At 43.4% G+C, this 19009-nt stretch overlaps 1 protein-coding gene across 4 annotated transcripts in view; it reads left to right on the forward strand.

Annotated features, from left to right (window-relative positions):
- The window catches only part of ADPRH (ADP-ribosylarginine hydrolase), a 54880-nt gene extending 38583 nt beyond the window's left edge, over window positions 1-16297 (forward strand). For 2 of the 4 annotated variants that reach the window (XM_073633465.1, XM_073633464.1), the window contains exon 5: window positions 13042-16297. In XM_073633465.1, coding sequence (XP_073489566.1) covers window positions 13042-13432 — 391 coding nt within the window. In that variant the 3' untranslated portion in view covers window positions 13433-16297. The remainder of the gene's footprint in view (window positions 1-13041) is intronic. The other 2 variants (XM_073633463.1, XM_073633466.1) reach the window with 2 other exon arrangements.
- The last annotated feature ends 2712 nt before the right edge of the window (window positions 16298-19009 follow it).

The following is a 19009-nucleotide window of genomic DNA, read 5'->3' on the forward strand; positions in this document are numbered from 1 at the left end:
AAACATGATTGATATAAATGTAGCATCAGAGTAGCTTATAGCTCGACGCGTTTTGTGAAAAAGTTCACTCATCAGGAGCAGATGTGACAATTTCTTATAAAATATATAAAAAAATGTGGTAAATCAACTCTGTATAGAAAGAGATGGAAATAAATAATATTTTATTATGAATAGTTGGCCAGGCACACTTACCAAAGCAGACAGTAAATACGGCATGTAGTGGCTGGCACAAGGTGAGCAAGAGGCACGAACCTTACCGCGGGAGCGGAGTTGACGTGTACAATACGGTTGCAGCATCGGATGGTGTGGGAAAGTGCATAGGTGCATGGATGATGTCCGTGTGGCAAAAGTGATGGTGTGTGGATCATCAAACAAGAATATCTGGGAACAAATATTGTATTAAATACTGTATATATATATATATAATTGAAACAATAGTGTCCCCTGATCAAGTTCACTTTTGCGGATATGCTTTAGTCATACCACATACTCTTTTCTCTTGGAGTTTCCCAATCTCCTCATCACTCTTTATGAGCTTAGTTAGCATGCACATATCTAGGTAACTGTTAACTATGTCTCACACACAGATTTGTTATTTATCCAATTCCCCTTTCACAATTGCCTCATATGGAATTATACTGGGTTCATTATTTATATAAAGGACAATAATTAACAAATTAATTACAAACCGCGCTCCCTATAAGGTGCAAGTGCAGATATCACACAGTGTAAACAAAATAAATAAAATAGAATATAGTGTATGAATAATATCAATAGTGATACTCATAAATAGCTTTCAACTGAGTGAAATCAGCAGACAATCAAACATCAAAAATTAAAAATCAAAAACAAAAATAACAGTTCAAAATTAAATTCAAAGAATATATTCAAAAATTGTATGTGTTCAAAAAAGTGTTCAAATAGTGTTGAAATCAGACTTCTGGATAAATCCTCCTGGGGTTCAGCAAGGCATCATACAACAGTAATCCATCCCCGGCCACACAGCCTACTCATCAGATTGTGGTGACTCCCATGACAGGAGTCAAAAACGCTTCACGAACAACCAAAGAAGCTTCACACAATCACGGCTTTGTTCAGGTGCTGGGAACTCAGGTAACTCAGATAACACTGTAGCTGCTTGGATGCATGCAAACGAACTCCCGAATAGAGATGGGTCAATGAAGACCATTAGTGCCATGAATGGGAAGAGAATGAATGGAGAACTCCCATCGTGAAGTATGCCAAAAATTTATTGGACAGGCTAAAAACAAGCTAAAAACCGCATCACCCACGTGTGGGTTCGTGTGGACAAACAAAACAAACTGCGTTACGAACGGAAGTGGCGTGTCACGTTCGGTACATCCGACCGGTTTCATCAGTGCGTTCTGACGTCATCAGGGATAGAAATGGTAGTTTCTACCATTTATTATTCATTATTTATATACTACTCCATATTAGCTTATTATTGATTCAGTTACATATATACTCAATCATTGCTCCATATGGAACTATACTGGGTTCATTATTTATAAACTACTTTAAATCCATTTACTATTGTTTCAATTATATATACACTTAATACAATATTTGTTCCCAGATATTCTTGTTTGATGATCCACACACCATCACTTTTGTCACACGGACATCATCCATGCACCTATGCACTTTCCCACACCATCCGATGCTGCAACCGTATGTACACGCCACCTCAGCTCCCGCAGTGAGGTTTGTGCCTCTTGCTCATCTTGTGCCAGCCACTACATGCCGTATTCACTGTCTGCTTTGGTAAGTGTGCCTGGCCAACTATTCATAGTAAAATATTATTTATTTCCATCTCTTTCTATACAGAGTTGGTTTACCACATTTATATATTTTATAGAAAATTGTCGCATCTGCTCCTGATGAGTGAACTTTTTCACGAAACGCGTTGAGCTATAAGCTACTCTGATGCTACATTTATATCAATCATGTTTCGGCTTACTTATTTACCATGTGATCACGGATACAGATATTGGGCATGCCACCTTTGGCATTTGTAGGCCATGCCATTATGTTATATGCAATTATTCTACTACCATCATGTACTCATGATATCTGTTCATTGATTTATATATTTTTTATCCACCGTGCTTACATTTTGTGCAAATTATATTTGTATATATATATGAAATTATTTCTCAATCAATACTATGTTATGAATTAAAATTCTCTTATTTTTACCTCCGCATTCCAACTGCTTCACTTAAACTCCCCAAATTCCCCTTTGTTATCGACCTGGACCGGGGATGGAGGCACTTAACCGTGCCTCATTAAGGCTGGGTTCACACTGCTGTGATGCCAGACATCGCATGTGATTCGCAGCGCACCGCTGTTCACATCACATGCGATGTCTGTGCGGTGCGATATCAACCATACAGATAGTATGGCTGATATCGCACCGCATTCGGTCCAAACACGCACAGGACCCTTTTTTTTTTGTTCGGGCCAGAATCGGATCGCATGGGTGTTCACACCTATGCGATCCGAAAATGTCCGAACTGTCAGTTCACAGTGCGATATGCGAGCTGAACTGGGGGTGTCGTTAACATTGTATGACACTCCCCAGCAGTTCGCATATGGCAGTGTGAACTGCCGTGCGAGTCGGTGCAATGCGGGAACCCGCAGTAGATTCGCAGCGTTCCCGCACCGCAGCAGTGTGAACCCAGCCTTCAAGTCCCTAATCCCCCCCCCTTTACAGAATACACTTCTACTTAAGGCTGGGTTCACACTGCTGCGGTGCGGGAACGCTGCGGCTCTACTGCGGGTTCCCGCATCGCACCGACTCGCACGGCAGTTCACACTGCCATATGCGAACTGCGGTGCGATATCAGCCATACTATCTGTATGGCTGATATCGCACCGCACAGACATCGCATGTGATGTGAACAGCGGTGCGCTGCGAATCACATGTGATGTCTGCCATCGCAGCAGTGTGAACCCAGCCTTAGGGAAGGGTTTAAGTCAGAGAAGGCTGCTGCAAGAAAAATCTTGATTTGCAAATACATTTGGCTGGCTGCCTTTGCATCTATTACCTGTTTTGAAATGCCGCTTCCCTGATGGGAGAATGCTCTTGCATATTTCATCACATGCACAGTTTGAACTGCCCTTCTTTGAGACCATTGATCCACCCAGTCTCCCAGCGTAATCTGTAGTGCCGTGTGACAGCTCAGTCCTGCTCATCATTAGTTTTATAAATTAAAGCTACAGTTGTAGCAATTGTTCATAAATTAGGGTTCTGTATGAATTGTAAGCCTGTTACCTATACATTTTATACAGGTTTAACCCTTGTTAACCCTATTTACATTTTTTATAGTATAACTTGTAAGGTTACTGCTGCCTGTGCCTCCATAAGGCTCTGTTCACATATATACCAATTGGATTCATTTTGAACAAATTCCGATTCGCATGACATGTGACTCAAACTGGCTTTCTGTGAAGCCGGTTCACATATGTACGGTGCAAATTCGCTGCATATTTAAAAAGACTCCTGTGCGGTTCAGATGCAAATTCAAGGCCATTGCCTTCTACGGGAATGCATCTGAATTGCACATCAGATCAGCTTTGAACACGAATTCGAAAAAACGGCGATCGGTGCATACTGGGTCAGTGACGTCACAAGGGGGCGGTTCCACCAGATGATGTCACTGGGTGGCTCCACCCCTTAGGTATTTAAGAACTGTCAGATGTGGAAGCCTTCGGCGTGAGCAAAGCTCAGTTTTTTTGTTTTTTTTTCAGGTCAGCGGTGGGTGGCGTGATTGACAATGGGTTCAAACCGAGGGACATTGTGTTTTTTAACCACTTCAGCCCTGGGAGGATTTACCCCCTTAATGACCAGGCCATTTTTTGTGATACAGCACAGCGGCACTTTAACTGACAATTACGCGGTCGTGTGACATTGAACCCAAACAAAATTGATGCCTTTTTTAATAGAGCTTTCTTTTGATCACCTCTGCGGTTTTTATTTTTTTGCACTATAAAAAAAAAAAAATCTTTTACTTTTTGCTATAATATCCAAAAAAAATTGTAAAAAAACACAATTTCTTTATCAGTTTAGGCCAATGTGTATTCTTCTACATATTTTTGGTTAAAAAAATCGCAGTAAGCGTATATTGATTGGTTTTCGCTAAAGTTATAGCGTCTGCAAAATAGGGGATAGGTTTATAGTATTTTTAGTATCATTTATTTATTTATTTTTTACTAGTAATGGTGGTGATCAATGATTTTTAGCGGGACTGCAACATTGCGGCGGACACTTTTGACGCTTTTTTGGGACCAGTAACATTTATACAGCGATCAGTGCTATAAAAATGCACTGATTACTGTATAAATGACGCTGGCTGGGAAGGTGTTAACACTAGGGGGTAATCAGAGGGTTAAATGTGTCCTAGGGAGGTGTTTTCTATCTGTTGGGGGAGTGGACTGACAGGGAGTACAGAGAAATCGAGTTTCATAATCACTACTCCCCTGACAGAACGGGGATCTGCTTTGTTTTACATTGGCAGATCCCCATTCTGCCTCTCTGTGGAGCGATGGCGGCCAGCCGGCGGATGTCGCCCCTGGCCACACATGCACCTGCTGTGTCTATTACACAAAGCGCCATACCGGTACGGCAATTCGCGCAATAGAGCTGCCCTGCCACAGTTTAACTGTGGCAGCTGGTCGGCAAGTGGTTAAATAAAGGAATTGTCAAAAACTGAGTCTGTATTTTTAGGTTTTTTTTATACTTCTTTTTGGTAAATGAGTAGGGGTAAAATGTAAAAATGTATCCCACACTCATTCACATGGGGGGGGGGTCTGGGGGCTCTTTTGCTAAAGGGGGCTTCCAGATTCCGATAAGACCTCTGCCCGCAGACCCCCCACAACCGGTCCATGGTTGTGGGGAAGATGCTTTGGGGTGGGCCATTTTTTTTTTGTTGTTTTTACATTCAGCTGTCAGCTGATTAGTCATCTGTTGTTGAGGACGTGGCAGCCTGCTGATTCCTCAATTAAGACGTTCTTGTGGATCTTTAATCCTCTTACTTATAGGCAGCCGGCTTCCTGACCCGCTCCCTAACAACCAGCTAATGTCAAAGAAGCATGTAGCTGCTGGCTCCAAAATATTGCATCTAAATCGCAGCTGAACAGCTACTTAGGAAATTTGCAGTGAAAACGGAGGGGAAATTCGCACCGGACATATGTGAACCTAGCCTTAAGAAGATTCACCCTGTCTATTTGTCATGGTTACTGTGATCATCGAAAGTGAAAGTAAAAGGGATCCAACATTTTGGGTTGTCCCCAGAAGAGTAATAGAGGGGAAATCTTCCAATGAGGACACCTGGTGACAACTGAAATTCCCTCAATTTGGAGGGCTTTCCTCTTGCTTCCTGTTTTAGCTGTGGGACAGGAAATTAATGAAAATCTTCCCAATGGGACAGTGGTCCCCAACCTTTCAAACCTCATGGACCACTAACCTTGCAATTTTGAATCCCGCGGACCACTGACATGAATTTTACATGCCTTATGCACACAATGCCCTGGCTCTCTGCCCCCCTCCCCCTGGATCACACTGCTGCCTTATACACACAATGCTGACTGTAAGCGCGCATTGAGAACAACCCTAGAAACAACATTGGGTGATATACATCTGCCGCAATGTTGATTTGCGGGCAACGTTTTCTCATGAACCGCTGCAATGGGACACAGAAAGCAAAAAAAAAAATGAAAAACAGGTTTTGCCTTTTAGTTCTACTAAAATAATAGCTGTCATATTTTTGAAAATGAATATCCCTATCTTGATGTATTAGCTTTGTGAACTGCGCCCATTACCTTGTTAGCACACTTTATAGTCATAAGGGCTTTTGCAGCTAAAACTCCTTAAACTGGTTGTAAATTATGTTTTTTTTTTTAAATTCAAATAATAAACAGGTTATAATGCTCTGTGCAATGGTATTGTACAGAGTGGCCTGAACCTCCTCCTCTGGGGTCCCCTGCATCGGACCTCTTGGTCCGGTGCAGGGGACCAAGAGGTTCGGTTCTTCCAAGAGCTCTTGGTTCTTCTACAAAATCTACACCCTGTGACTAAAGAATAAAGCAATCCATAAATTATGCAATTGTTTTTTTTGCAGCCAGTGGTTGCAGGAAAATAAATCGCTCAATTCTCCCATCAACACAGCCTGCTGCAGCGCTATTGTGTTGTACCATTATGGAGCCTTCCCTGGTGGCAGAACACAGCTATACCCGCCTGCAGTAATCGCATGCAAATGATCTGACAGGCTGGTTGTACTGAAGTGGATCAATGGATCATCTTCAGTACAACCAACCTACCCAAAGATAGATTTAATTTCAGCCGGTGCCTACTGAACTGTCTAAAGGACACAACGATCACAGAGAGTGGTGGGTGTGCGCCGCAGGGGGTGTGGTTCTGGGAGGATGTCAATAGATGCCCTCTCAAAACTGGACGACCGCGCTGTCGTGGAAGTGACTGCTCTGGGCTTCAACTAAATGGTGGCTTCCAGCAAGAAGAGTCAGGAGCAATGCTGGAGGCAATTTTACTGCACACGCTAAATTTGGTAGCATACTTATTAATGTGGAATGTATGTTCTTTTATTAAAGAACATTAATTATTACCAAACTTTTATCGGTAAAATTATCCTTTAACTACCTCCTGCCCACCATATAGACAAATGACTGCGGACGGAATGCTCTCTCATTCTGGGATGAGGTAATATGACCGTGGGACACGGCGGGACCCAGATCTTCAGTAAAGAGCGAATGACATGGCTCTTTATCCATGTGCTCAGCTGTATCCAATCACAGCTGATTATATGTAAACAAAGAAGTGCCGGTAATCTGCTCTCCTCGCCTCACACTGACCGATTGCCTATCAGTGCCGCCTCATCAGCGCACATCGGTGAAGGAGAAAAATTACTTATTTACAAACTTTTTGACAGAAACTAAGAAACGTTTTTTTTCAACATTTTCAGTCTTTGTTTAGTTTTTTTAGACAAAAAAAAAACAAGCAGTACATAAATACCACAAAAAGAAAGCTCTATTTGTGTAAAAAGAATGATACAAATGTCATATGGACATAGTGTTGCATGACCGTGCAATTGTCATTTAAAGTATGACAGCGCTGAAAGCTGAAAATTGGCCTGGGCAGGTTTTATTTATTTCCTATTCTATCCACAACTAAAACAAATACATTTTGGCTTTAGTTTTAATTTAACTTGTGTGCAGCTAAAAACCTTGTTATTTTGCCGTCATTAATATAATTTTCCCCAAAAGTGCATTTCCTCTTTTTTATTCATTTGGACACAGGGGTTTACAGTGTGGATGCCATTCTCCCCTTTATTATGATTAGGGATGAGCTTCGAGTTCGAGTCGAACTCATGTTCGACTCGAACATCGGCTGTTCGCAAGTTCGCCGAACAGCAAACAATTTGGGGTGTTCGCGGCAAATTCGAATGCCGCTGAACACCCTTTAAAAGTCTATGGGAGAAATCAAAAGTGCTAATTTTAAAGGCTTATATGCAAGTTATTGACATAAAAAGTTTTTGGGGACCTGGGTCCTGCCCCAGGGGACATGGATCAATGCAAAAAAAAGTTTTAAAAACGGCCGTTTTTTCAGGAGCAGTGACTTTAATAATGCTTAAAATCAAACAGTAAAAGTGTAATATCCCTTTAAATTTCGTAGCTGGGGGGTGTCTATAGTATGCCTGTAAAGGGGCGCATGTTTCCCGTATTTAGAACAGTCTGACAGCAAAATGACATTTCAAAGGAAAAAAAGTCATTTAAAACTACTCGTGGCTATTGCATTACCGGTCCGACAATACACACAGAAGTTCATTGATAAAAACGCCATGGGATTTCCCCACAGGGGAACCCCGAACCAAAATTAAAAAAAAAAAAACGACATGGGGGGTCCCCTAAATTCCATACCAGGCCCTTCAGGTCTGGTATTAATATATTAAGGGGAACCCTGCACCAAAGGGAGGGAGGCTCCCGCTGTGTGACGCGTCTCCTCTTCTGACGGTTCTTAAATAACGGGGGGCAGGGCCACCCGGTGACCCCGCCCCCCTCTGACGCACGGGACATGACGGGACTTCCCTGTGGCATTCCAGTGGTGGCCCCCCCCGTTATTTAAGAACCATCAGAAGAGGAGACGCGTCACACAGCGGGAGCCTCCCTCCATGCCAGCATGGATGCGGAGCGGCACGGAGAAGAAGATGAAGAAAAGAAGAAGATGAAGAGAAGAGCGGGAGCCTCCCTCCATGCCATCATGGATGCGGAGCGGCCCGAGGAGAAGAAGGGAAGAAGACGCAGCGGGGGAGATGCTGGACGCAAACACCAGAGGAAGAACCAGAAGAAGATGAAGGAAAATAGAAGAAAGAAGAAGCATTTAAATAAAGGAATTGTCAAAAACTGTCTCTTGTCATTTTTAACATTTTTGACAGTTTTTTAGTGAAATGGTAGGGGTTACCCCCCTTACCATTTCACACAGGGGGGGGCCGGGGTTCTGGGGGACCCCTTGTTAAAGGGGGCTTCCAGATTCCGATAAACCCCCCCCTCCCGCAGACCCCCACAACCACGGCCAGGGTTGTGGGGATGAGGCCCTTGTCCTCATCAACATGGGGACAAGGTGTTTTGGCCGGGGTTCCCCTTAATATCCATACCAGACCTGAAGGGCCTGGTATGGAATTTAGGGGGACCCCCCCCACGTCATTTTTTATTTTGGTTCGGGGTTCCCCTGTGGGGAATTCCCATGCCGTTTTTATCAATGAATTTCTATGTCTATTTTCGGACCGGCAATGCAATAGCCGCGAATAGTTTTAAATTACTTTTTTTCCTTTTGAAATGTCATTTTGCTGTCAGACTGTTCTAAACACGGGAAACATGCGCCCCTTTACAGGCATACTATAGACACCCCCCAGGTAGGAAATTTAAAGGGATATTACACTTTTATTGTTTGACTTTAAGCATTATTACAATCACTGCTCCCGAAAAAACGTCCGTTTTTAAAACTTTTTTTTGCATTGATCCATGTCCCCTGGGGCAGGACCCGGGTCCCCAAACACTTTTTATGACAATAACTTGCATATAAGCCTTTAAAATTAGCACTTTTGATTATTCATGTTCGTGTCCCATAGACTTTAACGGTGTTCGCGTGTTCGAACGAACTTTTTTCCTGTTCGCACGTTCTGGTGCGAACTGAACAGGGGGGTGTTCGGCTCATCCCTAATTATGATCATTTATTATATGTGTTTTACAAATATGCCACATGTCCATGTAACATATACATTATAATAAAAGTAAAGAGAACATGGCTCGCCAGTTCCTAAATGTCTTGCAGGACAATTTGATTGGTCAGATAGTAGACACACCAACTAGAAACAATGTGTTACTAGACCTACTGATTACCAACAGTACAGACCTGGTCACGGATGTGGACATAAGGGCAATTTAGGAAACCACAATCACAGGTGAATTGGCTTCAGTATAAATCACACAAATAGGAAACATAAGGGGAATACAAAGACAGTGAATTTCAAAAGAGCCAACTTCTCTAAACTACAAACCTTGCTGGAAGATATACATTGGGATAAAATCTTAGGCACAAAGAACACGGAGGAGAGATGGATTTGCTTTAAGAGCAGATTAAATAAGGGCATTAGCCAGTGCATCCCATTGAGAAGTAAATTTAAAAGCCCGAATAAAAGTCCTGGATGGCTTAACTCCAATGTAAAAATGCATATAAAAGCAAAGGAGCAGGCCTTCAAGAAATACAAGGCTGAGGGATCATCATCAGCATTCAGACTTTACAAAGAATGCAACAAAAAAATGTAAGGGTGTAATTAGGCCGGCTAAGATAGAACACGAAAAACACATGGCGGAGGAGAGCAAAACAAATCCCAAGAAATTCTTTAAGTATATAAACAGTAAAAGAGGGAGGGCAGACCATATTGGCCCCTTAAAGAATGATGAAGGGAATCTGGTTACTAAAGATGGAGAAATGGCGAAGGTATTGAATTTTATTCTTCTCAGTCTTCACAAGGGAATCAGGGGGGCTTCAGTAACCAAAACTACAGTGTTTATCCTCATGACACATCTCAGGAAGCACCCTCATGGCTAACGGAGGACAGAATTAGAAATAGACTTGGAAAACTTAACATTAATAAGTCACTGGAACCAGATGACTTGCACCCGAGGGTCCTTAGGGAACTCAGTCAAGTAATTGACAGACCATTGTTCCTAATTTTTATTGACTGGATTGGTACCAGCTGATTGGAGAAAAGCCAATGTAGCACCAATATTTAAAAAAGGGTTAAAATACATCCCTGGGAATTACAGACCAGTTAGCCTAACATCAATAGTTTGCAAGCTCTTGGAGGGGATGATAAGGGACTATATACAAGATTTTTAGTAATGAAAACGGTATCATTAGCAGTAATCAGCATGGATTCATGAAGAATCGTTTTTGCCAAACCTTATTATTATTAACTTATTAAGCTTCTAACAAAATGGGAATTCCTTCACAGGGTTTTTTAGCAGCCAAAAAGAAATCTTAAACGGTATTCAATTTTAATTCAAATTCTTTTTACTATATCAAAAAGTACTTTGTAAATACATGAAAGTTGTAAAAAGTAACCCTGGCTTTGACATGAAAATACAATCCATCAAAAAAAAAACACATATTACATGAAATCCATTATATTAGTATGGTGTTTCGCATGATATACCTACGCGTTTTGACCCTTCTGATTATTGGTCTTCTTCAATTGATATGTTTTCTATACAGAAATGATAAATACAGATTACATTTTAGATGAGCCATCTTTTTAGATTATACATTGCATCTCATTACATAGGAGGTGTTATATATATTTATCATTCCTGATGGGAAAACCATGTCCTACAGCCAGAAATAATTTTAAAATCAAGCTTCAGTGATCCTGGAATGTCCGTGCACTGTCTTCATACTCCCTGGGGTGGGCCCCTCCTCTTCCACAGCATTTGCAAGAGACCACCCTTGTATTGGACTGCCCAGAGGGACAGGAGGGAGAGAACGAGCGAGCACCTGTGATATATTGCGACGGCCTTAGTATTGTAAAAAAAATTTTTTTTTTTTTTTTTTCAAGAAGTTTTTACTAAAGTGATTTATCAAGCTAGAGTGTCATCAGCCAAAAAAAAGTGTGGTTATTGGTAGTTATGATGTTATATTACTTTATATTGTTAATATTCCTGCAATTTCATATAATAGCTTTCATATGTCATATCAATTAAATAAATCTAATGTGAAAAAAATGGAGGATATTGTGTTAATTTAATGTGCTGATATCGTGATTGAGTGCTGGTTCTAAGTGTATTGGTGAGATTTGCTGGGGGTAATACCAAAAGCATTGATTTCAAGTGAGAAAGATATATAAAATTAGATGAATGAAATAATAATTTCAGGTGACTCATAAGGTACAAAAAAGTGTTAAAAATGGCAAGTGCAAAAAAGCCTACAGTAGGGTTGTCCCGATACCGAGCATTTGCCCAAGTACTTGTAATTGGGCAAATGCTCCCGATGCTTCCGCCGATACCTTGACAGTCAGCAGTGATCGGCGCGTGGGGGAGTTACAAGCTTCTCCCCCCGAGGCTTTCAGCTGCTTAGTGACATACAGCGGTGATCGGTGCTTGTAACTCCCCCACACGCGATCACTGCTGACTGTCACCGCATCCTCCATGCCCCTCCGTTCCGCTGTCCCCCTCCGTTCCTCTGTCCCTCTTCGTTCCACTGTCCCCCTCCGCTGTCCCCCTCCATTCCTCTGTCCCTCTCCATTCTGCTGTCCCCCCTCCGTTCCGCTGTCCCCCTCTCTTCCTCTGTCCCCCTCCGTTCTGCTGTCCCTCTCTCTTCCTTTGGCATGGACCATAGGGTGAGTACATGGATTGAAAACTGGCTACAAGGGCGAGTTCAGAGGGTAGTGATAAATGGGGAGTACTCAGAATGGTCAGGGCTGGAAAGTGGGGTCCCTCAGGGTTCTGTGCTGGAACCAGTCCTATTCAATTTGTTCATAAACGATCTGGAGAATTTGGTAAACAGTTCAATCTCTGTATTTGCAAATGATACTAAGCTAAGCAGGGCAATAACTTCTCCGCAGGAATTGGGAAACCTTACAAGATGATCTGAGCAAATGAATGGGGTTGGCAACTACATGGCAAATGAGGTTAAATGTGAAAAAAAATTTAAATATTGCATTTGGGTGGCAAAAATATGAATGCAATCTACTCACTGGGGGGAGAACCTCTGGGGAAATCAAGGATGGAAAAGGACCTGGGGTCCTAGTTGATGATGGGCTCAGCAATGGCATGCTGCTAACAAAGCAAACAGAATATTGTCATGCATTAAAAAAGGGATCAACTCCAGGGATAAAACGATAATTCTCCCAATCTATAAGACTCTGGTCTGGCTTCACCTGGAGTATGCTGTCCAGTTCTGGGCACCAGTCCTCAGGAAGGATGTACTGGAAATGGAGTGAGTACAGAGAAGGGCAACAAAGCTTTTAAAGGGACTGGAGGATATTTAGTTATGAAGAAAGGTTACGAGCACAGAACTCATTCTCTCCGGACGAGAGACTCTTGAGAGGGGATATGATTTAAATTTACAAATACCGTACTGGTGACCCCACAATAGGGATAAAACTTTTCCACGGAATGGAGTTTAATAAGACATGTGGCTGCTCATTGAAATTAAAAGAAAAGAGGTTTAACCTTAAACTGCGTAGAGGGTTCTTTACTGTAAGAGCAGCAAGGATGTGGAATTCCCTTCCACAGGCAGTGGTCTCAGCGGGGAACATCAATAGTTTCAAAAAGCTATTAGATAAGCACCTGAACGACCACAACATACAGGGATATACAATTTAACATATAATCACACAAATAGGTTGGACTTGATGGGCCTGTGTCTTTTTTCAACCTCACCTACTATGTAACTATGTAACATGTATGATAGTTTACAACTATTTACATCTTTTATATTAACAGGTCCTATTTTGAAGGTCATTGGCGGAAATACCTTGAAGAAAGGGGTATTTCGGATGGAACATCCCAGCCAACATTCCCCGAGAAGTACGATGTAAAAGAACGAGATGCATTTTATACTTCACACAGCTATAGTGGGTGGGCTGGAAGCGCTGGTCATGATGCCCCCTTGATTGCTTACGATGCCATCCTTGGTTCTGGAGACAACTGGACAGAACTTTCTCATCGGGCTTTTTTTCATGGTGGGGATAGTGATTCTACAGCTGCCATTGCCGGTGCCTGGTGGGGAGCTATGTATGGATTCAAGGGGGTCCCCAAGGCCAACTACAAGAATTTGGAATACAAGGATAGGCTAGAAAAGCTTGGAAGAGATCTCTACCACCTCACATTGTAATGGGAACAATAAATCTAGATTGTGGGTACAGGGTGAACATGACTTCTTCTTTCCTATGCTGGCAGGGATACTTCTGATAATACGCACATTCAGGCCTCCTTTACACTTGCAGTCATGGCAGTAAAAAAGGTGGTTGAGCTGCGGATTTAATCCCCCCTCTTTTTAAGATCCATTGGTCCCCGCAAAGTGTGCGTTAAGCACACATAAATGTGCATGCATTGATATCCATTTGGCTGCTGTGTTGTATTTTAAAACATACAGCAATACTTTTTTAGATTTTTTTTTAACCTTTACAAAGCTTTATTTGTAAAGGAAACTACAAACTACACATGCTGTGCTGAAAAAAGTAGGATGTGTTCTACAGTTTTTTTTGGGTGGGGGAGGATGGTTTCCAGTGCAGGGCAGGGCACATCGGTGCTATGCATTGGTGTAAATTGCTCCTATTGCAATACATTGATTTTACAATGTTAACCACTTAAGGACCAGCCTCGTTTTGGATTTTAGGTGTTTACATGTTTAAAACATTTTTTTTTGCTAGAAAATTACTTGGAACCCCCCAAACATTATATATGGTTTTTTTTCTAACACCCCAGAGAATAAATTGGCGGTCATTGCAATACTTTTTTTTGCACCGTATTTGCGCAGCGGTCTTATAAGCGCACTTTTTTTGGAAAAAATTCACTTTTTTGAATAAAAAAAATAAGACAACAGTAAAGTTAGCCCAATTTTTTTTTATATTGTGAAATATAATGTTACGCCAAGTAAATTGATACCCAACATGTCACGCTTCAAAACTGCGCCCGTTTGTGGAATGGCGTCAAACTTTTACCCTTAAAAATCTCCATAGGCGATGTTTAAAAAATTCTACAGGTTGCATGTTTTGCGCTACAGAGGAGGTATAGGGCTAGAATTATTGCTCTCGCTCTACCGGTCGCGGCGGTGATACCTCACATGTGTGGTTTGACCACCGTTTTCTTATGCGGGCGCTACTCACGTATGCGTTCACTTCTGCGCGCGAGCTCGTCGGGACAGGGCGCTTTAAAAAAAAATTTTTTTTTTCTTATTTATTTTACTTTATTATATTTATTTTGCACTGTTTTTTTAAAAAAAAAAAATTGGATCACTTTTATTCCTATTACAAGGGATGTAAACATCCCTTGTAATAGAAAAAAGCATGACAGGTCCTCTTAAATATGAGATCTGGGGTCAAAAAGTCCTTAGATCTCATGTTTGTACTAAAATGCAAAAAAAAAAAAAAAAAAAAAAAATGACATTAAAAAAAATATGCCTTTAAGACATATGGGCGGAGCTGATGTCATGACGTCGCTTCCGCCCTCCTATGGTATGGAAACGGGTGGCGGCCATCTTAGCCTCACTCGTCTCCATACCTAAGCAGTGAGAGATCCCTATCTCCTCCGCCGCTACCGACGGCTCCGGTAAGCGGCGGAGGGCGCGGGAGAGCGTTGGGAGGGGGGGTGTCACCTCTCCCGCCGCCGATAACGGTGATCTCGCGGCGAACCCGCCGCAGAGACCACCATTATCGTACACAGAACTGGCTCCTGTAAAGATGGATACCTCGGTTGTGGCAGCAGCTGCCGCCGTTACCGAGATATCCATCTTCAAAGTGCTGACGTATGTGTACAGGAGCTGGTCGGTAAGTGGTTAATGCATACATTGATCCACACAATGTATTCTGGCATGCATTGATCCACACATGCCAGCTCATCTGATGTGAATGGACCCTTACTCTAACACCGGGGGAATTGCCAAAAATTCTACCCCCTGTCACGTTCCATGATGGTGAATGGGGCCATGCTGTAAACGCGTGTAGTGCATGTGGCTGCAGCACAGTGGTATGGACTTTACAGGGTTAACAGGCAACATATCACCTCCCAGCTGCCTGTCAGATCGCAAGTGTAAACGAGCCCTTAGATATTTTTTGTGCTTAAAATATTAGTGTTTATTTGTGCCTTGTATTGATATATATTCTTTTCTCTTGCTCATCAATTCCTGCAACAGTATACACTCAGTAAATGAAAATGAACAAGCCTATATATGTTGGGAATGGCAGTTCCTTACTCCTACTGTTTTAACCACTTCAGTACCGGGCTGTAGCCAAAAGACAGCTGCAGCGCTGTACTATAGTTCTGGGAGGGTATCCATAGACATCCTCCCGGAACCCCGCCCCCTGCGGGCGCATCAGGTATACTCTGTGACCGCTGTGTCCTTAGGACCAGGGCCGGTACAAGGGGTGGGCGGAAGAGGAGGGTGCCCTGGGCGGAGCAATTTATTGTAGGAGGGGGGCGCAGCGCTGGCAGGTAGTGTGATGTTAAACTTTCTGGGTAAGTGACTATCACCGGCCGCCCCTACAACATTGCAGAATTGCACCTGCTTGCAAAGCTGTGCAGAGGCGTACTAAGTGGGGGGCGGCCCGAGTACCACACACTGGGGGGGGTGTCAGGCTGGCCCCCCCTCTGCGATTGAAGCGGTGGCAGCGCTGCGGGTTTAGGCATCGGCGCAGTGACAGGCACAGGGAGAGGCGATCTATATTGTGATGCGAGGGGGAGGGGGGGTGCAGGGTGACACCGCTGCACCTACCCTCCCCTCCTCTCGTGGACGCGGGCTGTCTGTGCGATCCCGGATGTCACACAGGCACAGACAAGCAGAGTGAAGCCGCCTCCCCCTCCTCTCTGTTTATGTGTAAACAGGGGGAGGGGATCTGCTGAGCATGTGCCGCAGCGCTGATCTGAGGTACTGAATGGGGGGGAGGGTCTGCACACTGCACTGAACGGGGGCTACAATTGAATTGGGGGGTGTCTGCACTGAACGGGGGGCCTACACTAAAAGGGGGCTTCTGCACTGAATGGGGGCATCTGCACTGAACGGGAGGGACTACACTGAAGGGGGGGGCTACACTGAAGGGGAGGTCTGCACCAAAGGGGGCGTCTGCACTGAATGGGGGGGCTACACTAAAGGGGGTCTGCACTGAACGGGGGGCTACACTAAAAGGGGGCGTCTGCACTGAATGGGGGGCTACACTGAACAGGGGGGTCTGCACTGAAGGGGGGCTACACTGAAGGGGGGGTCTGCACTGAAGGGGGCGTCTGCACTGAACAGGGGGCTACACTGAACGGGGGGGCTATACTGAATGGGACATCTGCACTGAAGGGGGGTCTGTGTAACATGCAGGGGGTCCAGAGCTGCAGGGTGTTGTGTAACTTAAAGGGGTCCAAAGATGCAGGGTGATTTGTAATGTAAAGGGGTCCAAAGATGCAGGGTGATGTGTAATGTAAAGGGGTCCAGAGATGCAGGGTGATGTGTAATGTAAAGGGACCCAGAGGTGCAGGGTGCTGTGTAATGTAAAGGGGCCTAGAGGCGCAGGGGGCTGTGTAATGTAAAGGGGCCTAGAGGCGCAGGGGTCTATGTAATGTAAAGGAGTGCAGGGTGCTATGTAATGTAAAGGGGTGCAGGGGGCTGTGTAATGTAAAGGGATCCAAAGGTGCAGGGTGCTGTGTAATGTAAAGGGGCCCAGAGGTGCAGGGTGCTGTGTAATGTAAAGGGGTGCAGAGTGCTGTGTAATGTAAAGGGGTGCAGGGGACTGTGTAATGTAATGTAAAGGGGTCCAGAGGTGCAGGGTACTGTGTAATGTAAGGGGGCCCAGAGGCGCAGGGGGCTGTGTAATGTAAAAGGGCCCAGAGGTGCAGGGGGCTGTGTAATGTAATGGTATCCAGAGGTGCTGGGTGCTGTGTAATGTAAAGGGGCCCAGAGGCGCAGGGGGCTGTGTAATGTAAAGGGGCCCAGAGGCGCAGGGGGCTGTGTAATGTAAAGTGGTGCAGGGGGCTGTGTAATGTAAAGGGGTCAGTGCGGGGGATCACTGGACTCCAGGTTAGCAGGGATGGGGAAGGGGTCCAATGTAAGTTTACCTTACAGATTTTCTGTAAAATGAACTTACAATTTAACCATTTGCCGACCCGCCGCAGTACATATACTGCGACGGGGCTGCAGCTACAGTATGGTATTATTTTTAGTGTTTTCTGGTTTTGCAAGGACACTGACTCTTTCTTTATACCGGGGGGGGGGGGGGGGGGGGCGCAGTTTGCCATCTTCACCCTGGGCACCAGATAGCCTTGTCCCAGCACTGCTTAGGACACAGCTGATCACAGATCAGGCTAAAGGGCCAATCACAGCAGCCCTTTACCATGTGATCAGCTGTGTCCAATCACAGCTGATCACATGTAAACAGACTTGCCGGTTATCGGTATTTCCTTTCCTCACTGCTGTGTCTATGTGGGGAAAGGAGTGCCAATAACTGGCAATGCTGCCAGCACACTTTTTACACTGATAATCAGGGCACTGTTCAACAATGTCCTGATTATGAGTGCAGCCTCATCAGTGCCGTCTTATCAGTGCACATCAGTGAAGAAAAATTACTTATTTGCAAAATTTTATAACAGAAACAAAAACTTTTTTTTCAAAACGGTCAGTCTTTTTTTTTTTTTGTTGTTTAGCAAAAAAAATAAATAAAAACCCAATGGTGATTAAATACCACAAAAAGAAAGCTCTACCTGCCTCCAAAAAAATGCAAAAAAAATTCATATGGGTACAGTGTTGCATAAGTGTGTAATTGTCATTCAAAGTGCGACAGTGCTGAAAATTGGCCTGGGCAGGAAGGGGGTGAAAATGGCTAGTAATAGGGTTAACCACTTCATGTTTTTTTTGTTATTTTAGCTTGTTAAGGGTCTATTCACACTTGTTCATTTTCCTTCAATAAAATGCATGTATTTTACTGCATAAAAATGCATTTCTAGTAGGAATTCAATCATTCTTCTATGGCTACTGTACAGCAGCCTAGTATATTTTTTAAATATGGGACGCACATTTACGCACATTTAGTTGGGACAATGGTAGGAGCTGGTGAGGAGGATGTGGGAGGTGTATGTGTAGACTCAAAGGAAAATTATATACATTTAATAAAACAGGTATAACAGATTTTCAGGCACATTCTACACCTTTCAGTAATCCTGGCATCAGGCTGGGGGTGATGTGAGCATTGCCCCTGGCATACTTTATGGTTAGCATGTATGTACCTTCCATTCTTAAAGGGTAACTCCACTTTCGTGGGGAAAAAAATGAGCAAATAAAGAGAAAATAATATAGCGTACAATTGCAATACAAGTCATATATTGTAATTGAATGTTATTAAAAATTACCTTTACTTTTCAATCTGCAGCCACTGTAATTTTCTATAAATGCAATGTAATATGGCTACATGGAGTTGTTCTGTACACAGAATGTGTACCAACCACTCCCCAGAAAGATCATTTCCTGCTTGTGTGATTGGCTCAACAATTTTCCCAGAAGTCTGCACTAAGATACAAGTCAGATTTCAGGCATCCCCTGCAACAAAAATGTCATTTTTGGTGGGATACTTCCAATAGGAACAGGTCTAAAGGGATGCAGGCCCAGCAGATTTCCTCATTAGTGCTCTGCAGGTGCCACAGTTGACTGATAATTATGAAACCACTCCCATTAGACCTACTCCGCACAGACAAACACACAGGGGTTTCTTAAGAATAA

Source organism: Aquarana catesbeiana, linkage group LG06 (assembly GCF_042186555.1).
Source record: "Aquarana catesbeiana isolate 2022-GZ linkage group LG06, ASM4218655v1, whole genome shotgun sequence".
NCBI classification, from domain to species: Eukaryota; Metazoa; Chordata; class Amphibia; order Anura; family Ranidae; genus Aquarana; species Aquarana catesbeiana.